Source organism: Pyrgilauda ruficollis, unplaced genomic scaffold (assembly GCF_017590135.1).
Source record: "Pyrgilauda ruficollis isolate IOZ18807 unplaced genomic scaffold, ASM1759013v1 scaffold59, whole genome shotgun sequence".
Lineage (NCBI taxonomy): Eukaryota > Metazoa > Chordata > Aves > Passeriformes > Passeridae > Pyrgilauda > Pyrgilauda ruficollis.
Window position 1 is genome coordinate 1,001,501 of NW_024527599.1, and position 25,367 is coordinate 1,026,867.

General features: G+C 50.2%; 1 protein-coding gene across 18 annotated transcripts in view; it reads left to right on the forward strand.

Moving 5' to 3' along the window:
• MSI2 (musashi RNA binding protein 2) overlaps positions 1–25,367 on the forward strand; it is a 199,038-nt gene that overhangs the window by 151,692 nt on the left and 21,979 nt on the right. For all 18 annotated transcript variants that reach the window (XR_005956373.1, XM_041482498.1, XM_041482495.1 and 15 more), the window contains exons 8-10: positions 2,442–2,524; positions 7,529–7,643; positions 13,382–13,456. Coding sequence is in view for 17 of the 18 variants with exons in the window: in XM_041482498.1 (XP_041338432.1) it covers positions 2,442–2,524; positions 7,529–7,643; positions 13,382–13,456 (273 nt within the window). In the remaining variant the exon portion in view is untranslated. The remainder of the gene's footprint in view (positions 1–2,441; positions 2,525–7,528; positions 7,644–13,381; positions 13,457–25,367) is intronic.

The window sequence follows — 25,367 nt, forward strand, 5'->3', positions numbered from 1 at the left end:
CAGTTTTATTCATTTGAATAAAAAACCCAACCGTTTGACTCTGTTAAATGCTTATCTCTTAAATAGAGCTTGTTAGCTTCCAATAATAGCTTCATTCAGAAGGATGCAGTATAATTTCATTTTAAAACGTGTGCTCCTTGACAACCAGAATCCTATTTCTGTCACCGTTTTCAACAGCCGCCTTTGTTTTGGGTTAATCTTTTCCATACACTTTCTGAGAACCAGTTTTTTGTTGACTCTTAGTACCTCTCAGAAGAAATAATTGTCTGTTTAGCCCAGGAAGGTTGCTGAGAGTTTTGGTAGTTTAAATATGAGCGTGTATTCATTATGGGAGCTAATAAGAGCATGTGTGCAGGGGGATCTTTGTGTGGGTGCAGTTATTAAAACTTGGAATTTGAAACCCAAAAAGAGGAACAGGAAAAGAATCACAGAGTGGTTTGGGTTGGAAGGAACCATGGCAGGGACACCTTCGGCTGTCCCAAGTTGCTCCAGGCCCTTTCCACCCTCCAGGGAGGAATTTTAGTGATGTGTGCCTGCAGGTGGAAATCCTCTGGTTGCTCCCAGTGAGTTTGAGGTGTTGGGCATTGCAGAGGTCACCTCTGCTTTTCCTTCCTCTCATTTTCCTCTCCAGGCCAGCCTGACCAAGTGCCACGGATCTTTCAGAACCCTGCAAATGCCTGCTAACACCTACACGTTGTTGTTTTATTGTTGTAAAATCTGGAAATGCAGAGAGCTGGGCGGCCGTCTGATTTAATCAGACAAATAATTTCTTGATAAACCTGTGCTTAAGCCATATGGAGTGGGATGAGAATGGGAGATTTGTTTCCAAGTCCAGACACATAAGGACTGCAGCGGCTTCCTCGTGGTGTTCATATTAGGGCTAATCTCCTAAATTCCCTCTCCCCTCCATCCTGGCACCGAGACCTAACACGAGTTGAAAGAGGAATCCTCAAACTGCAGCACTCGCTAATGAGCTGCTAATGATGAAGATGTTGCTGGTGCTCAAACAATTAATGACTTGTAGCCCCAGCCCGGCCATCTCCTCCCTGGTCCAGCCAGGCTTTGCTCCCAGCTCTGGGATTCCTGGGATGCCACATTCAGGCAGTCAGCCGCAAAAATTCTGGGTTTAACTGCAGGTCTGTTTAAGGTAGATTTAAATGGAGTAATTTAGAAGGCAAATGAAAGACGTGAGTTATGTAAAAAAATTCAAGCTGCTGCCTGCTCTCGGTGCAGAGCAGTGTGGTGAGCCTGGTGCTGGGTTAAGCCTTGGAGGAGGGCTGGAAACCATTCCTGGCCATCTTTCCCCCAGTGAGAGGGTCTGAAGTGGAATGGGAGCATTCCCCACGGCTGCAGCTACTGCAGAGGAGCTGCTCAGTTGGAAATGCACTTTGCTCTTCATCCAGAGGCAGGGCTGCACTGGGGCTGGCCCTGTCCCTGTGCAGTGCTTCACCAGTGTGGGGATGGAGTTCATCCTCTTAGCACAGTCCTTAGGTTTCATTAGTGTAATTAATCGAGCCTTCTCCAGCACATGAACTGGGTTTTGTTCGTTAGCCTGAGGTTTTTTGTTCAGGCAGGAGCAGGAGCAGGGTGGGCTGCCAGTGCAGCCCCAGCAGAGCAGGCTCAGTGCACAGCCACAGGCAGGCAGCAGGCATCAAACAGCCCAAAGCAGCCCAAATCCTCGGCTCTTTGAAGCAGCAGTGGAGAAGAGAGGAACCATTAGATCAGAGGCCTTAAGCTTAATGGGTTCCTGGAGGCCTCAGGATGTCCTGATGAGGTATTAGAGGAAGTAATTCAGGAAGAAAGGGACAAATAACCACCTCCGGAGCGGGGCTGACCCTGCACAGGCAGAGCACACATAACACAGAGTGCTGCTGTGTTTGGGAAGCACTGGGGTTTTTCTCCTTGCCAGGGGTAAATGAGGAATCATCTTCTGTCTTCCCAGATTTTTATGGTTTTTGGGTCGTGTAATGAGTCAGCTCTAATGGAGAAGTCCCCTGGAATTAAACAAGAGATGAAATCAATATGGTTCCATAGAAATATAATTGGGTTTTGTAGAGATTGCTCTTAAAAACCTATAAGGTGTAAAAGAAAATACAGCCTTATTGTAGTTTCCGAGCCATCATGTAACTGGGGTGTAACTATCCATTAAATTCTGCAGGATGGATCAAAAAATCCATAAGGAGGTTTTAATTCTCCATTAAATCCTATGGAAGAGCTGGAACAGAACAGTATTAATTTTCCCTGAGACAATGCTTCTTCCCTCCATTAGGCTGCAATAAGCTCAGGAGCAGCTCCACAGGCAGCAGGTGTAGCCACACATGTGTGTTGTTATGGAAGTTTTCCAAAGTCCCAATGGCTAAATAATGCTTTACTAGAACGAAATTGTCACACTTAACTAATGTTTTCCTTACCCCTCCCCTTTTTGTGTCTTTATTAAATAGGATTTGGCTTCGTAACTTTTGAAAACGAAGACGTGGTGGAGAAAGTCTGTGAAATTCATTTCCACGAAATCAATAATAAAATGGTGAGTGTTGGTGCCCCGTTGTGTGGGTGCTCTGGGGCAGCTGGCCCAGCCCCTGCTGTGCCCCCCCAGAGCAGCTCTGGCTGTGAGAAACCCAAGGCTCGGGGAGGGTGTGAGTTCAGCTCCCGAGCAGAGAGCCCAGCTGAAGTTCCTCCTCAGTGACAGGCGGGTCCCAGGTTGTGGGTTGCCCTGAGCCAGATGAAAAGGGCCATTTGTATTTCAATTGCTGCAGTAACTTTGATATTTTGGGCTAAAATATTCTTTTTCCCTTTGTCAAAACATCCTTTGCTTCTCACATGTGTATTCAGATATGCATTGTATATCGGTCTGATATGTGTTCACAGACTTTAAATTTAATAATAGAGCTTTTAGTGTGGATAAGATCAAAGCAATCTCCTTGGCATATGCTGGAGGCCTGATTCAATATTTGACTTGCTAATTTTTCCCAGGGTACTGAAATAATATTCCTCATATTGTTGCTCCCTGCAATATGCATCTGAAATAAAAGTGAGGGTCCCCTTGGCCAAGTGTGGGGTGGGGTGGTGGGCAGGGCTGGGGCAGTGCTCCTGCTCCTGTGGGAAGTCTCTTGCTCCACTCCACACAGATGCTGTGGACTCTGCCTGTCCTATTGCCCCCAGCCCCTCCTGCCCTGGGGTCTCCTGCCTGTCCCCCCAGAGCCTCACCTGAGAGCCTCTGGGGTGGGAGGAGGCTCATTCCCTTAAAATAATTTCTAAATGCTGTTAATCTGCCTCAAAACAAAGGAACAGAACGAACCCCAGCCACCCCCACACAACAGACCCCATGACAAGTTAGAAACAACTGGGAAACACTGGGGATGTAAATTTAGGGATTGCCAGGTGGGAGGGAAGAGCTCCCCTCCAGGGTTTTGCTATCCACAGCAGGAGGGCACACTGCACAGGTTTAGTTATTCCCCACAACAGGCTTTTCCCTGGAGCAGGGCTCAGGGTTGCCCTGGGGCAGCAGCAGGTGCTGGTGAGCCCAGGCAGGGACAGTGTTTGGTGCTTCATCCCTGCACCCCTGGGCTGGAAAAGCCTCACCTGGCTCTTGGCATCTCCTGGGAGGGGAGGAATAGCACAGAGCTCGTGGGAGGATTCCTTCCCAGGTGGAAGGCTGCCCAGGGAGGTAGCAGGGAGCATGGAGGATGGGACAGGCTGAAAACACTCCAGGAACGTCAGAAAGAGCAAGAGAAACAGTTTTGAGTGTTGGTGTTTGTTGTTGGGTAATTAAAATATCCCCTTCCCACTCCTGTGCCCGCTCAGTGCCCCCTCCAGGTGCCACCATCTCCCGGTGTTCCCTTCATGGCACTCTTCAGCACTGCTGCTGAAAGCAGCCCACGAGCGAGGGATGAGACACGGTCCTGTCTTGGGACTGAGTCACTGCCCTGCTGCCAGGGAGCTGTGTGTGCCTGTGACTGGGCTGGGAATGACACACAGCTGGCCTGGGGGCACTGCTGGGGCCGTGTCACACGGGGATTGTGTCCCCCTGTGTCCCTGAGCCGTGGAGGAGACTGGATCTCACAGCCCCAGCCCGGGGCCTTGGGCTTTGCAGTGGCTTGGTGGGCTGGGACTGGGACACCCTGCCCTCATCCCCATCCCTGCCCGTGTCCCTGTCCCATCACTGTCCCCATACCTGCCTGTGTCCCTGCCTGTGTCCCTGTCCTCATCCCTGTCTGTCTGTCCCCATCCGTGCCTGTGTCCCTGTCCCATCCCTGTCCCCATCCCTGCCCATGTCCCTATCCCATCCCTCCCTGTGTCCCCATCCCTGTCCCCATCCCTGTCCCATGCCCAGAGCTCAGCAGGGACACGCTCAGCCCTGGGCTGGCCCCGAGCTCGCTGCTCCTCTCCTGGCCGTGTCGCGGGCACGGGGGCAGGCGCAGGGCACAGGGCTGCTCCCCAGCCTATTTCCAGCTCCAGCCTCCCTGGCAGGCTATTTTTAGCTCATCCATTCTGCTTCTGTTGCCATCCATAAAGCTTAGAATGTCAAATGTAATATTAAACGAGCAGTAGGACAGTGAAAAGAAAATGCCAGCGAGGTATTTAATAAATGGAAGTTGGAATTTACGTGGGAGGCCAGAGATGCTCCAAACATTGCAGGGGGACAATAAACCCAAACAAGCTGTCCTCAGGCTGTTGTTCTTTTGACAGGAGCAGGCTGCTTTGCAAAGAGACACCTGTTTTTCTAAGGAAAAGTAAAAGTGGCTGGAAAAGAAATGTGATGGAGTGATTCCTTTCCCTTAGTCCCACTGTGGTGGAGTCTCTCACATCCTGGTGAGGGGGTGATGAGCTGAGCCTGCAGTCAAGGTCCATTGTCAGGCTCTCGAGCAGCTGACAGAAATCTTGGCTGTTCTAGAACAGGCTGTGACACTGCCCAGCACCTGTGACCCTTCCTCCCTCTCAGGGTGGGATTTTGCAGCTTTTGTGGGCCTTGGGCACTGCCAGGGATGGGGCAGCCACAGCTTCTCTGGGCACCCTGTGCCATGGCCTGTTCCTGACCCTTTAATTCCAAGCCCCAGCCACTGATCAATAATGTGGTGGATCAACAGACCCACAACTCAGTGGGTTTTTTTAAATAAGCTGAAAACCTCTCTGCTGCTGCCTGGTGTGGCTGGCCATGGTGTGAGTGACACGTTGTCCCCAAGGTGATCGGAGCCCCCCAGGCTGGGAATCACACGTGGCTGGCACAACAAAGTCTCCTTGTCTTTGCCTGGCTCAATGGGGGCTTGTGCATTGTGGGTATTCACATTCTGCTCTCCTCAAAATAGCCCTGCTTTCCCTGGAAAGCTGTTAAGCAGGGGTTTGTGAGACATCCTGGGCTGAGGGCTGACAGCCTGTTTTGTTGTGCTGGGTATAAGAGGCTTTTCACTCCCCAGCTCAGCCCTCCTGGGTTCCTGTGGCTGAGACTGCTCTGCTTGACCCAGGAGTACCCCAGTGCAAGGTTAATTCTCCAAACTAGACTAAACAAAAATAGTGAATTTTAGTTTCCCTGCCTTTTTTTTTCTTTTATTTTTTTTTTTAGCCTTAGAGTTAAACCTTTCTTTGTTGGGCTGCTGAAAGTGTAGCACATCCTCGTACGAGGAGGTGGAAAAATCTGGAAATTATTAAGATGCCCAGAAACTCTGAATTGAAAGTTTGAGTGAGGTCCAGATGTGTGTACAAAGACCCTTATCAGGCACTCTCAATTCAGTATGGAGCTGAGTCCTGACTCATAAATCCATCTACATTTCCTCTTGGAGAAGCCCCATTGCATGTCCTGTCACACGTGTGTTACCTCCCCTTGAGGTAAATGTGGCTTTGGAATGGTTCTGGCCTTCTCCATCCCCTTCCCTGTAAGGACAGGGCTGGATTCTGGCAGAAGAGCAGCCAGGCCCCTTTTCTTTCTGCTTTTGCTGCTGATGAAGAGGCACCACGCAGGCCCCCAGTGTATCCATGCTGTGGTTCTTCACTCCTGTTCCCACACTGTCCCAGTTTGCTGATGGGATGGTGCATGGGCAGCTTCCCAAAACACCTGGTGGTGTGGCCCTGGTGCCTGGCAGTGTGACAGTCCCTGGGGACGAGCTGGCAGGGCTGGGGTCAGGCAGTCTCCCTCCAGGACAGCAGAGTCCCCACTCCCAGTCCTGTACCCCACATGTCATCCCTCCCGTGGAGAGAGAGTCTGTCTGGATAACAGAGCATCTTCTTGCCCTTCACATGGGGTATATTTGTTTACAGAGGCTTAGGAATTATTTTTCTTTCCTGCTGGTGACTTTTGCTTCCTGTTTAATCCTGGTTGAAGCCCCTCTGCAGCTCACTGCCATTCCCTTTGTACCCCCGTGTGCTGTGGAAATCAGAAGCGGTGCCAGGCTCACAGAGAGCAGCAGTTGCAAAAGCTAATTACCAGCTTCTTGTTTCTAGGGGTGCTAATCCAAACTTCATTTCCCTGTTAATTGTCCATCCATCCAGGCTGGATGGGTTCTGTCATCCTGACTGCAGCACCCGAGGTGTAACCAATGCTGCTGTGACTCTGGGAGCAGTGGCCCTCCCAGAAGATGTGGCTGTGAAACGAAGTGACATGACACACTTCTGGTGCTCCCCCCTTCATCTGACTGGAGGAATCATCTTGTTAAATGACACTCTGGTTAAAAATCAGAACAAAGTTAGAGGCACAAAGCCCAAACCTGTGGATTCAGCCTGCAGCCCCTGCAGTGCTGGGCTGCACCAGTGCACATCACCCTCCTGCTCAGAGCGTGGGCTGAGCTGTGGAGCCACAGGAACGGGCTAGGACAGCTCCAGTTAACCCCAAACCATCTGACTGGGGCAGCTGTAGCACCAGTGCCAAGGAGAGCACAGGAGCTGTCTGCTGGGGGGTGAGATGACAGTGCCTGAGCAAGAAACCATGGAGAAGTGCTGAGTTTCTCCTTTTTCCTGGGAGAAAGAGGCTGGCTGGGGGCCCTGGGTGTCCCCCTGGCAGCAGGCTGGGCTGCTCTCTCACAGGGCATTGGTGGAATCACCACGAGGTTCCAGTGGCACTGAGCAACTTCCCAAGGCAGCAGGAGTAACTGAAAGTGAAAGAATGCAGATCCTTTATTAATAGGGTTTACAGAAATTTTCTGCTGGGTAGAAATATTGATTCTTTATTCCTATTTTAAAAGGAGCTTTTTGTAATGATCACTGGGAGTCGTTCTCTGTTATCGATTGCAGAGGAGCCGTGCTGGAGCCCTCCCTCCATTCATCCCGCTCCCACTAGTGCTGGGTTCCCTTTCAGGAGCACAGAACTTCTTAAATCAGCACTTCTGTCATCTTTGGGGGCTGCAGTGGGTGGTTAAAGAGACGCACACGTTTGCTCTTTCAAATCTGGTTACGCTATTCTGGAAGTTCACCTTTGAGCGGGAGGAGGTGTGGGGAGGCAGATGCTAAAAATAAACCTCCCCCCCTTAAGTAGATCACTTCTGCATTTGACATTTACATGGAATTCATTTGCATCTCATTTGTACGTGTTTCTGCTCAATAGGTAGAATGTAAGAAAGCACAACCTAAAGAAGTGATGTTTCCACCAGGGACGAGAGGGAGGGCACGTGGATTGCCGTACACCATGGACGCCTTCATGCTAGGGATGGGAATGTTGGGTAAGTGCACAGCCACCACTCACTGCCTCGTGTCCCTCATTTCAACCCTGGGACAGGGGTGAGCAAATCCCTGCGCCTGTGTGGGTGCCAGGCTGAAACTTTTAACAGGGGTGGAGTGAAGAAAATAATCCTGTCTGTGGTAAATGATTAACTTCCCCCCCCCACCCCAGCCTGGAATATAAAAAAATTTGCATTTAAATGGATGTTTTAAATAGCCTGTTTTACTCTTACTCGCAAAAATAGAATGATGAAAGATGCAGTGTGTTCATTCTGACTAAAAATGATCTCTCCCCTTTTTTAGAGGAATTGAGTCACACATTATTCCCCTTCTTTTAAAGGTAGCTTTGACAGTTCAGCATAGATAATTGAAAATCTTGCTGGTTCTTAAATGGCATGGATGGAGGAAGTGGAGGGATGCGTAACAGGACAGGTCGCAACAATAATTACAAGTTTCAAGGAGATGGAATGGTATTTTAGTCCTGAGTATTGTGTCCAGAAAATACTAATTAAATGGGATAAATGATATTTAATGGCAAATTCCTATTTGTGCACGGGGTCTATTTAGTTATAATTGGTTCTCATTTGTTTCTGCCTAGATAATTCTTTCTAAATAATGTGACAACCCCAGATACTCTGTTCTCCCAGCCAAAATGCTGCTAATCCATTGCCAGTGGTTTTTTTGTAAAACACCGTATATTTTAAACTTTCTGCTCCCTTTGTATCCCTGGACTTCCCCTCAGTTGTCAGCTCCTGTGCCCATGAAGCCTGTGGGAGTGGGAGGGCAATGTGGAGTGTCCCCAGGCAGCAGTGAGCCTTTCCCAGGCCAGTATCCCCTTCAGGAGGCTTTGATTTTCCTGTCCAGGGTTTCGATGATTTCAGGAACCGAGCACCAAGCCCAGCCTTGGGCTCTGGGCTGCCCCGAGCTCTGCTGAGCAGATTCGGGGGCTGGCTGAGATGCTGGAGGACCCCAGAGCCCCCAGGGTGGTGTCAGGTCAGAGGGACCCCGTTCCTGCAGGGATCAGGCTGTTACTCTGAGGTGTCTGACCCGAGGCACTGCTTGATTTGATAGGAAGAGCTTCTGCCATGTTTACTTTATCTCAGAATTAATAGTGCTTCTGTTGGTGTGGCTGGAGCTATCCATTTCTGGGATGTGTAATCAGGTTATTGCAGCTGATCATCTGTTTTGCTGTCCCCACACTGCACCACCACCCTGGCCCAGAGTGTTTGGAAATCACATTTTATGCTTTAAATATTTATCTTGCTCTAGTCAGTCCGTGATTTCGTTACCTGTGTGATCCCAGCGTGCCTGAGCCAATGTACTTGATTTCTGCTGTTCCTCTTCCTCCTGTGCTGCCTGAGGTGGGGTGTGGAGGGAGGCCTGTGTGCCACCGTGCTGCCTGTCCTGCTGGCTGCAGGAGGACAGGGTGCAGGTCACCCTGGAAGCCAGAAAGATCCATGGCATCGTCCTCCACCATGCAGCCTCAGCCCTTTTCCTTGCAGCTGGGCACAGAGGGCATGGAGCTGGATCCACCCCAGTGTCCTGAAGGGAAAATTCAGCCCCCAGGTGCAGCATGAGTCCGTTCCCACTGGGGCTGTCTGTCTGGGAAAGGATCCTCTCAAGCTGTGAGAGTTGAGGGAAGCAGCCCTCAGGGAGTGGGACTGCACAGAGGAGGAGCTGGGGCACCTCTTGGTCCTGCTGCAGTGGGGTCACCCTGGCCAGTGCACCCCAGCCAGCCCTGCACTGCTCTCCCTGCATTTCACATCAGGGGGACTGGCTGAGCATTGGTGATTGATCCATGGTGAAGGCCAGATGCTTCATTATCCACTCGAGCTGGTGTTTCATCTTCCAAGTTCCTGCTTGCTACCGTGGCACCGTGTTAAATAATTAAGTGCTAAACAAGGAGATTGCAGCACGGGAGAGCAGAGCTGCTGGATGGCCGTCAGAAAGCCCCGGTTTCAAAGGCTGCAGGGCCCATCCCTGCAGGAAGAGGGGCATAATTAACCCATCAAATGATCAGACACCGAGTTCCATCACTGCTGCTGCTGAGCGTTCTGTGGGGACTCACGAGGCCAGGTCAGGTCTGTCCCCGTGTCTTCTGTTCCGTGCCCAGCTGGACTGAGCCAGAGCAACTGAGGCTGCTCTGGAAGGGTTTTCATACCTGTTTCCAGAAATCCTTGCTCAAGGTCACCTTCTCCAGCTGCTGTTCCTGGGCAGAGGAGGGAATCAGAGGAACGAACGCGCGAGACAACCCCAAGGAAGGAGCGGGGAGCGACTCCCTCCAAAGCTATTAAGGAAGTTGGTCTTTTTCATTAATCACAGCCTCCCCAAGGAGCCTGCAGCAGCCAGGGTCTAAAGGTGCGCAGGCAGCCGCTTCTGTGATGATTTGGTTGATTGGAGCAAAATTAAAGTGTTCTGAAAGGATTTTTTGACTGGGAGAGCGGGGGCAGGCTGAGCCTTCTGGCAGGACGGCTCGGGCTGCTGCTGGGACACGCTGGTCTCAGGGAGAGCAGGGCTTTAATGAGCCTCTCTGCATGAAGAGTGGAGCAGTCAGTTCCACTCCCCTCCCTGTCAGCCCAGCCAGCAGGAAGAGCTGCTCCCCAGCCCCTTGGATGCCCTGTGTGCCCCCCTCTGTGGCTGAGTGACACTTTGGTGACCAAGAAACTCTGTCTGTTCCTGGAGCCTCACACTGGCACCTGGCCTGGGGTGCAGACCAGGAGCTCTGTCACCCAAGGGCATGTGGGTGTCACAGCACTGCCCCAAAGCTTTTTGTGCTCTGTTCAGGTCTGTGCCTGGAAACTTGTAAAAAAGAGAGCAACAGAGGAGCAACGTTAAGAGGAGATGGTTTTTGTCTCCCCTCTCATCTGAAGCTGCTCTCTGGGACACTGCAGTCACCACAATGGTGACACACAGCTCTGGAGGTGACCCTGCACTGCCTGCCTTGAGCTGGGGCTGGCATTTCTCTTGGTGATGGGCATCACCCTGGTGTTTAATGCTGAAATCGGGCTCATTTTAGCTTGCAAACCCCTCCAGAGATGGAAGCTCTCAGCCCCCCAAGCTCACACCCCGCGGTGCTGGAGGGATGTGTGGTGGGAGCACGGATTTGGGAAGGGCTCTGGCAGGGCTCTGTGTTCTGCTCACGCTCAGTCTAGGTGGGCTGAGCTCATGCATTAGAGAAGCTTGTGCCCTTCAAAGAAAGTCATTCCTTTTTCCACCAGACACTGTTCAATGGAGTAGCAGCTGCAACTCAGAGCAACATTTGGAGACAACAGCTTCCTTGCATTTTCTGGAGCATTTGGACTAATTTTGCACGGGTCCCCTGGCTCCTATGTGCTCAGCATTCCCACATGTTGACCATGAGCTTTTGTCCACCCCATTAGCAAATTTTAAAATGAAAAGACATTTCCACAGCCTGGACGGGAGCTGGGTAGAAGCCATGGTGTGAAAGTGCTTTGACTGCTGGTTTGAGTTCTGCTTCTGTGGTCAGGACAGTCTTGCTTTGAAGGAGCAAATCCAGTCAAAACTTGGATTTTTGGTTTACTTACAAGGGATTGGTCACTCCCCAGGACTACCAAGGCAAATCAGCTTCTCAGTGCCCAGTGCAGGATGAGGATGGCACCTAATGGGAGCGTTGGGTAGGTCAGCATGGGATCATTTGGCCTGATGAAGCATCCACGTAGGCGTGGTGTTAAACACCATTGATATTCAGCCAGGCAGTGTCCCCACGAGGATCAGGCTTCGAGTCGTTAGAGCAGAGCTGGGCACTGCAGCAGTAAATGAAGAGGAAAATTGAAGTAATGTTGTATTATAAATTTATGATTTCATCTGCCTGACTTTGAGCGCGCTGAGTGCTGGCGGTGCCAGCAGAGCCCCCGGGCAGCTTGGCTGCTGCTGGGGCTGCCAGGCACAGCCAGCTTTGGCCAGGGACAGCAGGGCTGCCCTGGGGTCGGAGCCAGGACCATTCCAGGGCAGGCAGCAGAAGAGGAGGCATCCAGAGCACCGTGGGCAGCTCCATCCCCCACCGTGCTGGTCTGGCTGGGGCACAGGTACCACACCTGCAGAGCTCAGAACGTCAGCCCCTGTGCCCTGACAGTTGTGAGCTGCCACATCTGCTTCAGAACGGTCTGAAACACAGCAAACTGAATTCCTCCTCTTGGCAAGGAGAGAGGGGCTGCAGTGGACGATTTTTCACTGGTGTTAATGGCACTGCTTACTTAGCAAAGAATCCATTTATCAATAGTGTTGCTTTAAAAAAAAAAAAAAAAGAAAAGAAAAAGGGTTTGTAAAGCTTAACTCTGAAAGATCTGACTTAATGACAGAGGTGATTAATTTCTAAGGGAATCCAGCTGTTGAGCTGTGAGAGGAGGGCTAAGCAGTGTGTACACATCCCGAGCGCCGTGCTGTCCAGGCTGCCTCTGCCTAATCCCATCATCAGAATTCATCCAAGCATTTTTATCTTCCAGTTTTGGATTATGATTTATAGTACGCTGCACGTATGTATAAATCTGATGGGAAATGGAGGGGCTTGCTGCAGCAGGAAGGCAGCTGAGTGATGGATGGGTGTGTTACAGGATAAATAAAAGCAGGGTAGGAGCCCCCCAGAAGAGACATTGAGCCTGTTCTCAGCTCCAGCCCAGCTGCTGCCAAGATCCCCACTGAGTTCAGACAGCAGGAGAGAACTTTTCCTGGTGGGATCTGGGTTTGGAGAGGCCTGGGCTGATGCTGAGGCTCGTTCTGTGCTGTTCAGTGCACTGGAATTGCACATGGTGGTGCCTGTTTTTAAGAAAACTGAGCGAGGAAATGTTGAGGATCAATGTGAGGTTAGAATTTTAGGAAACCCCCGAGTGTGCAGGACACCTTGGGACATTGGCCATCCGGGTCAGAGCAGATAGCCACTGTGGGACCAGAGAATGGCTGTGGGGAAGTTGAAACAGGGGGGGCACAGTGTGTGAGCCCAGGGCTGCTGGCTGCCCACTCATGGCCAGGGGTCAGTGGGACATCCAGCAGTTCCTTCACACACAGGAGAGTGAAGGCAGCAGAGCTGCCACTTTCACTGCGTGTTCTTATCCACGAAATGCTCTCAGGTGAGCTTCTCTCCTGATAAACCTCCCAAAGCTGCCCGAGGTCGGCTGCTCTGCCTCAGAGGGTCCTTCAGAAGCAGCCCGGGCGCTTCCTTTTACTTTCCTGAAAAATTAAAAGCTCTTTGACTCTCTGGCTCGTTGCTGCTGCTGCCTCCAACTCTTTGATGTGTTAACTGTTGTCCTTCACACTCCCGGGATAAAGAATTACTACTACCTTAATCTCCAACTGTCAATAGCTCTGAAGCAAAGTACATTCATTGTAAGCTCTCCAAATGTCAGAGCAAACCCGTGTTATGTGTTTAGCCTTAGCATTTGGCATTTACTCTTCCAGCTAACAAGTATGCACAGTCCTTGGGCTCCAGACACCAAAGTGCATGTTAATTACCAGAGTGACAGGGCTCCTGCTCGGAGCTGGGCCAGCCAGCTCGAGATGTTTCTATTCAGGGTAATGATGAAACCTCTCTGCAGTTTGGCATGAGCAGAATAAATCTGATTTTTTTAATACCCTCCGTAAAATTAGGTCTCACCCATCCTCCCTGTCGTTGTGCATTGTGTTAAAAAACAAGCCAACAAAAAAAAAAAAACCTTCAAAAGACCCCTTCATTAATCCTCAAACTTCTCTCTCTCTTTTTTATTTTTTTTACATTTCTGTGATCAAGGTTACCCGAATTTTGTTGCAACATATGGCCGAGGATATCCTGGATTTGCCCCAAGTTACAGTTATCAGTTCCCAGGTACGTACGTTTCATTTGCAGATATGCTTTATTTCCCCTCTTTCCTTCTTTTTCTTTTGTTTTTTTGGGTTTTTTCTTTTTTTTTTTTTTTTTTTGAAGTCCGTAGCTGCAAGCTGAGACAGGCAAGTCTGCAGGGAGCATCTCACACAACAGCAAATTTTTTCTTTTATTTTTTTTACTATTTTAAAATAGACCTTTATAGCGACATATTTTCAACACATTTTTTTTTTTCCTAACGTATAAATTGGTACTGGTTATTTGAAAACAAACTTCTTAAATTAAAAAAAAAAAAACCATAAAAGCAAGAGAGATCACTGGAGAGCTGTTCCCCTGCCTTTGATGGGTTTTTCCTTCCGTAGAGCTACACACAGACACACACACAGGGACCCCCCCGTGCTGGCCTGTGGTAAGTGAACCTCACTGCTGAGTGCACATCCCACCCTGCTGCGTGCCCTGCTGCCTCTGGGGGTCCCAGCTCTGGGGGTCCCAGCTCTGGGGGTCCCTCCCAGGAGCAGTGGGCAGCGCGTGGTGCCGGCCTCGGGGTCAGCTCGGTCTGGGGGAATCAGGTGCCAGAAGCACAGGACAGGATGGTCGGGGCTGGAAGGGACTCCAAAGGTGCAAGCCCTGCAGTGAGCAGGGCACTTCCCCTCGGTCAGGCTGCTGAGAGCCCTGGCCAGCCTGGCCTTGAGCACTTCCAGGGATGGGGCATCCCACAAAGCCCATCCAGACGTGTCCCTCCCGGCCCCTCCCGCAGTGGGATGGAGTTTCCTTTCACCCCAGGGCTTTCCCAGGCAGCTGGGACAAGGGAAGCTGTGCCTTTGCTCTCTTTGTGGCCGAAGCCCACCTGGCCACCGTGAATTCCTGAGCAGCCTGGTCACCAGGGCAATGTGCTCCTCAGGGCTCACAGCACAGGGGTGGGAGCTCGGGGTGACAGGGACAACAGTGAACCCCCTGCAGTGAGCAGGGAGCGCAGGAGGGAAACCAGCAGCTCACAGGAAGGTTCTCTAGGGTTTCTGAGGATGTGGGCAGTGCTTGGCTACACCTGCAGCGTGCTGGGACAGACGTGGAGCTGTGCGTGCAGCCCTGGCTCATTAGGATGAGGCCCTGCTGTGGAAAAATACAGATTGTTGTCATCTGTAGGATGAGCAGTGTCCTTGGGATGGGGTTATTGTGCGGCTGTTTCTCGCAGGACCGGGGGGAACAGCCCTGTGAGGGTTTGTTTACTTGAATTCACAAATGCCACGGCTCTTCTGGAAGCTGAGCCGCCTCTTCCCACCTGTGCTACATCTTCCCACCTGGACCAGGCCAGGTCTGAAACAACTGGGGTGTCAGGCAGACAGCAGAGCTGCTGGGGTGACACGGTGCTGGTGGGGACAAGGCAGCTGCCCCCAGATCCAGGTGACACCACCTGTGGTTCTGCTGGAACCAGAGGGACAGGCTGGTCTGGCAGGATTGCAGCCAGGAGTTGGAGGTGAGGAGGAGGCTTCAGCAGCTGTTTGTGTGTTGTCTCAGGCTCTGACTCCTCACAATTCCATGTGCCAGCTGATTCGTACGAAGGCATTGAAGGAGAGACTCCTTTGATAGGTTTAATGCCAGAAATCTGCAGAGGTTAGATGAGTTTAATTATAAACATGTCTAAAGCGGCCGTGTTCGCTCACTGACAGCAAAGGCACCCTTTGACTCGACCCCTTCTTAGATGTATTTTTTAAGGGCCTGTTTTTACCAAAGCAGGACTTCCAGTTACTGCCTGGTTATTTTCAGTCTCCTGCAGAGATTGAATATGGAAAATAAATCCAGGTGGGTTGTCCCCAGCAGAAAGCTGTGGGTCACTGCAGGAGAGCAGGAGATGCTCAGGGCCCTGTCTCACCTTGTTGAGTTCCCCTGCCCCAAGGCTCTGCCCCCTCCCCTCCCACTCGGATCAGTTACTCCTTAGCAGCAAGCAGAAGCTTTCCAGAGGTGTTGGGAGTTTCTCAGGTGGTTTGGGGCTCTGGTCTCCAGAATCACAACCCGTCGGAGCGCGCGGCACGGGAATGGTGCAGCGGCAGGACGGGGTGTCCCTGCTGCTGCAGTGCTTGGGGCAGAGAGCCCAGTGCCACAGGGCACAGCCGGGCTCCAGGGAGCCTTTCAGGAGCAGGGCAGGAGGAAGGTGTCAGGTGTAAAACCTCAGTGCTGTGGTTTGGAGGGAGGAGTACTCGGCTGGTTGCGCAGGAGCGTCCGAGAGCCTCCCGTGCCTCCTGCCCTGGGTGCCCTGCTGCTGCAGCCTCAGTGCAAATACACAGAACAGCCTTCAGTCACAGAAAAACGTTCTGGGCTGCTCCCAGGAGTTCTGCCATCACCCACCTATCTGCATTCCCTTCCCTTGTCCCTGTCCCTTGGGGGCTGTCCATGTCCTCTCCCACATCTGCAGCCTTGCCCATGGCATGGGACAGCCCCTGGCTCCAGGGGCAAGGCACACAACCCTTTGGCAACTGCTCTATCTCCTCCTGTCCCATTATTCCTCCCAGCCCTTCCTCATGCAGTACATTGCCTCTTTTTTTTTTTTTTTTTTTTTTTTTTTTTATTTCAATACCCCCTTTTTTTTATTTTTTTTTTTTTTATTTCTGGGACTTATCTTTTCAGTTTAATCTATTAATTTCTGTTCTTATTTCACTTTGCAGACTATTTGCCGATTTCACAAGACATAATTTTTATCAACTAGTTCTTAAAGATGCATAACAAATTAATCGGGGTTTACTACAGTGCTAATGAGAGAGAGACAGAGAAAGCCTGGGTGGTCCATGTTTAATATCAATGTCCACTGAAAAATTGCTGCTCTTACTGGCTGGTTTGATTGACTGGACTTTTTATTTTATTTTTATTTTTTTTAAAGGCTCCATATCCTCACTGCTTTGAGTTTGCTTTATTTTATTTTTTTAATTTTTTTTTTTCTCTGCTTTGTTATGAGTTTTTAATGCCCACTTGGAATGTAACTCACAAGGATGGGGTCGGGGCGTTCCGAAGGCATGACTTCTCACAAACTTTTTAGAAAACCGTTTTACCAACGCAGCGAGGAGGATGATTGGGTTGATTTGGTCCCACAGACAGCCCCAGAGAGAGTGACTGGCGCTTTTTAACGTGGTGCCACCCAGCAGTGGCACAAATCCCACCCTGACGGGTGTCCCCTGTCCCCGTGGCAGCGCAGCCGTGGGACCCGTGTGTCACACACTGCCCCATTCCCTGGCCTGGGGCTCTTTGGGGGCTGCCAGCATCACCATGGTGAGGTGCCACCCAGAGAGGGGCTCAGGCAGCTGCTGCCCCCACAGCAATTCCTGCCCTGCTCCCAGAGCCAGCGGGGCTTGGAGCAGCCTGGCACCGTGGGAGGTGTCCCTGCCCGTGGCAGGGGTGGCACTGGCTGAGCTTTAAGGTCCCTTCCAACCCAAACCGTTCTGGGTTTCTCTGATTCTTTGATCTAACTCTGACCAGCGATGGTCCTGCACGCTCCCTGCAGCTGCTTCTCCTTCCAAACTTTGCTTGCAAATCACGGGCAAATCTCCTAAATTGTGGCCAAGCTTTCCCTGCTTAAGCTGCGTCACACTGCGCCTCTTCATCTGCACCGGGGGGCAGGAGAGCTGCAAACCTCCATCCACTGGCTTTACTTAACATGGCCAGATGCTGGACTTTTGGGTAGAAAACACACATTCTCTTTAAATTCTGCTGTTCCTGTTGCTACCCACGTGATAAGTTTGTGAGAAGTACGGTGCATGCTTACAGTAGAACTGTAATGCATTTTAATGTTTGTTAATCCACTTGTTTAAAATGTCAGTGTCAAAGGCTCTACAATCCATGGCTGTGCTGTTCATTTCATTAAAGATGCTTGATGTAATACTTGGGTAGTTTTCTTTTGACTTTTCTGCAGGCAATAGCTTTTTTTTAATCTGTATGGCTTCTTATTATTTTGTTTGGGGTTTTTTGCTATGAATTGCTTTGCTTTTGTGAACTTGTCTTAGTGTGCATGATTTGCAAACATTTCGGCTATTGTGAATTTTCTCATTTTTTGTAAATAGTCCATCTGTGCTTTTCTTTTTTTTTTTTTCTTTTTTTTTCTTTTTTTTCTTTTTTATGACTTTTTTCCTGTAAGTAACTGAGGTAGAAAATAATAATAAATTGTTTACAACGGATGTGCTGTGTTGCTGCTCTCTTAGCTTGCAATTTTAATATTTTGGTTTGGACACCCCAAATAACCAGTACCAATGACAGTTGAATAAAAGAATAAAACCATCACTCAAAACGTGTGACCCACTGTTTGAAGAACCTGCAGAGGAACAGTTACATGCAAGGTGTGTTTACAGCAAAAATTATACCCAAAAAAAAGATAAAATGCACTCCTAACTGGGGAGAGAGGAAATTGCAGCATCCCCACTGGTCCTCCACCACTGTGATGGGATGTTCCTGCACTGTCCTTTATCCCAGTTATATTTTCTCCCATCATCACCTGAGCGTTTGGGGATTGTCAAAGTTTCATAGAAGCCTTCAGGTTAGAAGTTTAAATTATTTATTTTAATTAAGGGTTTGTTTGCTTGTATGTTTGTTAAAGCTTATTAAAACCTTTGTATATGGTGAGAGGTGAGAAAAACAAATATTTTCACAAACTTCTCAGAGCTCAGGGAAATAAATTTGCTTATTAATACTGGTGCTGCAAAAGCCATGAGCTCAGCCTTGGGTCACGCTCCTGCAGAGCCTGGGGCAGTGGAAATGCAACACAAGATGGTTCAAAGTCCCAGACTGATGGGGTTTGTTACTATGAGAGCATTTAACCCAACTTGAGTTGAGCTGAATTCAGTTTCTTTCCCGATGCCAGCCCCACGGTGTTCAGCCATCAGTGTGGGCAGGGAGGTGTCCTGTGTAGAGTTACGTGTGGTGCTCACCTGGGAGGGAAGAACTAGAAAATAGGAATTTTCCAGGTGAGGAGAAGGAACTGCTGCCAGAGATAAGGGGAATTATTATGTTGTGCTTAAAGCTTCTTTGTCATAGTGCCTTGAGAGGAGGAGGAGGAGAGGGAAGGAGGTTCCTGTGTCTGGGGTTTAGGACACCCCAGTGCAAGCTCTGCTGCACAGGTTCCCCCTTGGTTAATAACCTCAAAGGGGAGTGCAGTGGGCATGGAAAAGTGTGTGGCTGCAGCATCCCAAAAAGCCAACCATTCCCTCTGTGCCACGTGCAGGGGTGTAAAACACCCAGCCTGGGGCGTGTGGTGCTTCATGTCCCCCAGACACAGTGCCCTGTGCTGGAGCACCCAGCTTCCTTCTCTGGTGAGGTAAAGTGATTTTAAAGTGCTGCCTGACATGGCTTCTGTACCCACGGGGAGTGAGGAAGTCTGTATTAATAGGGGTCAGCTCTGTAAAGCACTCTTCAAGCACTGTTACACAAGTGTGAGGCTTGTAGAACATTTACTAATGGGAGCAAAGTTTGTCTGGTCGTGATGCTGGAATGATCAAACGTAACGCTCAGAAGAGGAGGACCTGGTGGCAGCTGCAAAATAGGAGGAGGAAATGTAAAACCTATTTTAAATTGTTCAGTTAGTTAAGCCTTGTAACAGCAAGAGACGTGGAACAGAGCTGGAGATTTTTCTCACTCCTTTGTCTAACCCTTTCTTAACTGCTTAAATCTGCTCTGCTCTCGCCTGCACTGCATGCCTTGTTTCCACCTAAACACATCCCTGCATCTGCATGGCATCACTGCTTCACAGAGTGCATTTGGAATCTCTTGGAGCCACCTGAGTTACCTCTTCCCACCTCTCCGTTTCAGCCTCCATCCCTGAAAACAAAGGCTTGAGACTGGACCTGGTTTAAAACTAAGCTTTTGGGTGTTCTGCTGAGGAGGGGCTGTTCCCATTGCAGGCGCATCCCTGGAGGGAGGAGCAGCTGGAGCTGCAGACAGCAAGCTGAGAAATTAATATAGCAGAGCCCATAAATCTCCAGCCAGAAGGTTCTCCTTCAAGTTCTGCTTAGATTATTGTGTTTTGTTGCAGGAAAAAATGGTCTCTAGAGCTGTTCTCTGGGTCCGAGCAGAGCTGAAGCACCTTTGCCTTTAAGGCACGGTTTTTCTGAGAAAAGCTGTGGATTTTGATGTTGCAGAGAATTGTGTAAAAGGCTTTTTTCATCTTCTATTTCCCTCTACCCCTTAAAGTAACCTTTTTGTTAGATTTAGGGTGAGGTTTTCCAGAGAGAAGCTGTTGGTCTGTGTTGATGGTCCAGCTCCCAGCACTGTCAATGGCAGCAGAGCGTGGCCAGTGACGATGGAGCCTGTCTCCTTTTCCTGCCCCATCCCTCAATGTGAGTGAGGCTGCTCTGGAGATTTCCCTAAATATCATGTCTGGCTGAGGCCCAAAGCTGCCCAGGTCCTTCATTAGATTTTTCTCCACTTATAACTTGAATAACTGAGAAATAAGAACATCTTGAACGTTGAACACTGATTGTCCTGTTCTCGGCTGCTCACTGATCTGTGCCTGGTGTTAGAGGCTTTAAAACTTGAGGTTCATTGCCCTGAAAATTAGTGATCCTGAAGGGGCAGAGAGGAGAGAAAAGGGAAAAGAATCCAAACCTGCTGGTGTCTGTAGAGGTCTGTGTGTTTTGGGGCAGTGCTGCAGCTCCAGAGCGATGATTTCAGCTGCGAATGGGCCACAGCTGCAGTGACCAGGAGGGTTAATGAGAGCAATTATTCACAAGAGTAAAGAGGCATAACACAAACACTGGTGTGTGGAGGAAAACATGGATAACCCTGCAGAAGGAGGAGTGTGGTCTGGTAATGCCCATCCTGCTCTGAGGAATTCTCCGTGTCCGAGCCAGCCGGAGCACGACCCTGCCTTGTGCCTCAGTAGAGACAATTTTTGACTGAAGCTGTTGAAAACTGGGGCTGGGCTTGCAAAGAACTGGACAAGATCATTCTCCTTATAGCACAGAAACATTCAAGTGTGGATGTTTTAGTAGTAGGGTTTCCAGCTGGCCGTTGAGGAGCTTCCACGTCCAGGAGCAGTGATGGTGGTGGCTGCAGCAAAGCTTTGAAGATTTCTGGGCTCAGCATCCCAATCCTCTCCTGTGACCTCTTTCATAATATGGATTATGGAATGCCCTGTGGCAGTTCTCCAGTGAGGCACTGGGAAGGTCCCTATCTGCCAGAGATGGCTGTGCTGGCTGAGCTGCACGTGAGTGGGGAAGAGTTCCCCACCCTCTGATAACCTTGTCCTGTGATTTACTGCCTTCTCTTTTATGAAGTTGCCTCTTTGTGTTGAATTTTTTCAGCTTCTGCCTCCAGACACGAGTTCTTTTTATGCCTTTGTTCATCATCAAGGACCTGTCTTTAAATAATACTTACCCAGATAGTTGAGATCATTCATAAAAATTGAGACAAGCAGCTTAACCAAACAGCTCATTTTCTCTACCATCGGAGCAGCGGAAATGAGGCTTGAAGCAAATCAGTGCCACGTTGCTGAACTCCAAATAGGTGCCTTAATGTGGTTCCATCTAACCTGCCCTTGTTCATCCAGCAGGTGACTGAAATGCAGAAATTCAGAGCTGCTGTGCTGCCAGGCAGCGTGGGGCCAGTGAGCTCCTGGGTGATGCTGCCCCTGCAGCCATCGTTTCCTTTGTGCTTCACTTGTTGATTAAAAATCTGTGATGAGTGTTTGGCTTTGGCCTTTAAAATCAGTTGTAGCGAGTCCAGAGGAGGCCACCAAGATGTGAAAGGGATGGAGCACCTCTCCTACAGGGAAAGGCTGGGAGAATTGGAATTATTCATCCTGGAGTAGAAGAGGCTTCAGGGCAGCCTACAGGAAAGATGGAGAGAAGAGACTGTTAACAAGGGCTGGAGGGACAGGACAAGGAGGAATGGCTTCAGACTGCCAGAGGGCAGGGTGAGGTTGGATACTGGATGTTGATAACCTAAATCAGCTACCAGCTTTTGCTTCTTGTTTTATGTTTTTTTGAATAAGTAGCTTTTTTTTAGAACAAACTGTTTGCCTTTGAGAAGTTTCCCAGTTTTCAGTATAGTGAAATAACTGCAAAAGAGTTATTGCACTTGAAATGCCACAGAATGATAATTTGGGGACAAACAAGGCTTTGTCTCACTGATGCATGAAGTAATTACTGGGCAGAAATGCACCATTCTCATCCTAAAAGGATCACGGCCTGAGAGTCCCAACAGCTGAAAAATGGGTCATTTACTGTACATAAAGTGGAAGTGCCAAATTTTAAATGAACTATATTTGGGATTTATTGTCTTGTTGAAATTCCAGAATGGGAATATTTGCTCAGCATAAGATCCATCTGCAAACAGGCAGGGGGGTATCAGACACAGGACAGAGCTGGTGCAGGCTGTGCCCTGGGTGATGCAGGGCTCTGGGATGAGGGTCCGTGATGCACAGTGTGTTCTGCATGAAATTCCTTAATTTGCTGGAAGAGATTTTAACAAGGTCTGTAACACAGTGGAAGAAGACAAAGGGAAGCACTTAAGGGGCTGTTGCAATACAGGGCTCAGAGCAGGCTTGGAGATACTGAAAGTGTTAATAGAATTTATGAGAACCTCAGGAAAGTACTGTCCTGTTTCCCTGGAGCTCTGCCCTGCTCTGCTGGGTCCTGTCCATCAGCTGTGGTGAGGATGGAGAAAGCTTCACAGAGCCTACTTTGAGAAAGCTTCATAGAGTCTGCAATCAAATCCCAAGGAGTTAATTGCTACTAAACAGTGGTAATGAGTTGTGAATGATGTGGTAGAACCCCGATCTTTGATCAGTTCTAGGGAACATTTGATTTCTCTGGGTGTATGTTCTTCTCTAAATATTCAGCACTGAGTTCTTCATCTCAAAAGGCTGATCAGAGCAGGACTGAAGGAGTCAGTGATTTCTCTTAGAGCCAGAGCTGCAGGGGCTCCTGGCAGGGAGGGTCCTGGCAGCAGGAAGGGTGCAAATGGTTCTTGGGTTTTTCCCTTGTGGTTGCCTTGTAGCCAAGGCCAGGCTGGAGGGCAGGAGAACTCGGTGATTTAAGAAGAAATGAGCAGGAGATGGAGGAGGGCAGAGATCTGGTGAGCCCCTAAAGCCTGTGTGAAGACTGGCCCAGCTCAGGCAGCATTGTGCTTGCCAGATTTATTCACAAAGCCCCTGGAAATGTGCTAAATCCTGGGCTCCCTTAGCAATGCCCAGAGCAAGGCAGTGGGGCTGTGCCATCCTGTGGTTCCCCTTCTCCCAAACTCACCTGTGCCTTGGAAACACAACAGCCCTGGAGTGAATCTGGGACCTCAGGGCAAAGGATTTAACCCAGATCTGTCCATCTTCCCTCACTGCTTCACTGTTTAAAGTGTAACTATTGATGCAGGAAGCAGGAAAATTTATCTGTGAAAAATTGCACTTGGAACGCTGGTTTTGGCTCATTCTGAGCAATGAGAGAGCATGAAATTGCTGTGAATCCTCAGGGCTTTCCTGGACAGCGTGTGAGCCCAGTGCAAAACGTTTATTGTAAAATACCTTCTAATTGCAGTGCTTAAAGTGGGCACTGCTGGCCTTTGCAGTGGCTCTGGGCTTTGTTTCCTCTGGGCAGCTGGGAGCAGTGGGCACACAAAGCACAGGGGCCATTTGAGCAGGAATCAGTGCTTTAAACAAACACCAGGAATGAACTGAGCTCTCCTCCACCCTTTTGATTTTTCAGATGTCTTCAGAAGGCTCAGAGGGAGTGGGGCTGGTGCTGGCCACGCTCCTCATGGTCCAGGGTGGGATCCAGAGGTGCTGCCATCAGTGCTCCCCTTGGCTTCAGGACTCTCTTGTCCTGGCACCCATTCCTGGCACCCAGTTACCTCCGAGCTGCTTGTGAAATGAACTGGGGGCTGGCAGGCAGCTGGTACAGGGTGCAAAGGGGTGCTGACACCCCACAGCCCCCTCTGCTCCCCCCAGCAGCAGTCCCTGATGCCATTGCTCTCTCCTGGAGATGCCTGCTCTTCCCAGGCATTGCTGAGGGAAAACAGTGGCACTGGGCTTGTTCTCACACTCTGCTGGCCACAAGCTCTCCTTGTCCCCTGCTCCAGCTCCGGGAGGCATTCCCAGTGCCCCGTGCTGGGATCCCTGTCAGGCAGAGCAGGATGGTGTCAGCTGCCCATCTCTGCTGAGGGGGTCAGGAGCAGAGAGGCACAGAGGTGCCCCAGGGAGGTGGCACAGAGGTGGCCCAGGGAGGTGGCACAGAGGTGCCCCAGGGAGGTGGCACAGTGCTGGGAGGTCACAGCATTAGTGCTCAGCAGTGCTGACAGGGAAGCTCCATGAGCCAGCCCCTGGCCGTGGTGCCTGGCAAAGGGCGCTTTAGCAGGGCATCGATTGCTCTCAGTAGGCTGGATTGGGTGGGGGATCCTGCAGTGCTGGAGCCATCCTGGGGGTGTATCAGCGAGGAGGCTTTTGCCAATCTTGACAATCAATCCCAGTTTCCATCTCCGCTCGCGGGGCCCGCGGCGTTCCCGCCCGGAGCGCGAGCAGCGATCGCGCTGTGAGTGAGCTGTTGCAGCGCCGTGTGGCACGGCTGCTTTTATCTCAGAACTGGGATAAAAGCTTTCTTCAGGGGCCGAGGGATTAATTTTTCACACATCTGTCCACTGGAATGCAATAAGGGAGCCTTTGTTCGGGCTCCTTCCGTGGAGCGCCTTCTCCACCCTTGTTATTTCACTCTTCTTTTGCATGGCAAAACTTTTTGTCCCGCATTTCAAATAGATCCTGAGTGTCCCTGGCAGCTGAACAAGAGAAACAAACTTTCCAGCCCTGTTTTTTGTGCCGTTCTCAGGGGATGCTTGGTGATTTGAAGGGTATTTGATTGGTTTTGGCAGAGGCATTTTACTCCATGGAAAATCCACAGCTCCTCCAGTCCCGTATGGATGGTTTAGGGAGCCCCTGGAGCCTCCAAGTGAGATCTGTGGGTGGCCAGCTGGTCGTGGAGGTGCCATGGGAACGCTGAGGACACTGCTCTTGGACCATGGGCAGGGAGGGACAGGGGACAGTGCCAGCTCTGCTCCTGCCTGAGCCATGGTGGGAGGGCCCAGAGCTTGGCCCAGACATGGCTCTGCATGAAAATGAAGCCCCAGAGCCTCAGCCCTTGTCCTGCCGATGCTTTCCTTGTTCTTTGGAGGTCGGTTTTACTCTTTAACACCAAAGTCTTCTCACTCCAGCCCTAATCACGTGTCAGGGGACCCACGCAGGGTTGATGGCTCCATCCAGTGAGAGGGAACTTAACACTCAGGTTCAACACTGGTTATAGCATCCCCCAGTCTGGAAGTGCTTCCCCCACATGCCACTGCACGGAGGCTGTAGCAGTTACCAGCAGACAGGTTCAGCAGAGGACCAGGGCTGGCTGTGCAGTGCTGCTCTCTGTGCACAGGGAGCACCACCCTGGGATCCTCTGCCTACATTTACCTGTGCTATGTTCTTTTCCCCCCAACAGCCCTATTACCGTATTTAAATGCAAGTATGTCTTTTTTTGATTGATGTTTTAAGTAGCTTCAAGTTACTCTAGCCTAGTCCTCTGCTCCTTGCCCTGGTAGCTGAGCTGTAGCTGAGCCATAGTGCTGGAGGTAGTGGGCTGTAGTGTGCTGGGCTCTCTTGCTCTTGCTCTCGGGCTCACTCTTCTCTTTCTCAGTGCCTCAGTTGTTCTCCTGTGGTTCCTCAGCCTTGCAAAGCAGCTGTGATCATGGTCCTGGTGCCCACAAAGGAGCAGGTCCCATTGTGGTGGCCCCCCCAGGCTTGTCCTGTTGGGTCTCAGGAGCAGTTGGAGCTCCCAGGGACCAGGAACCTCCCTGGAATCATTGACCTTGGGGTTCTTGTGATTGCCTGGATGTTGCCATTGCCCTCTTAAAATACATATATTGAAAGTCAGAATCTCTGGCAGATCTTTTGAATGTTAATTAAGTAAATCAGCAA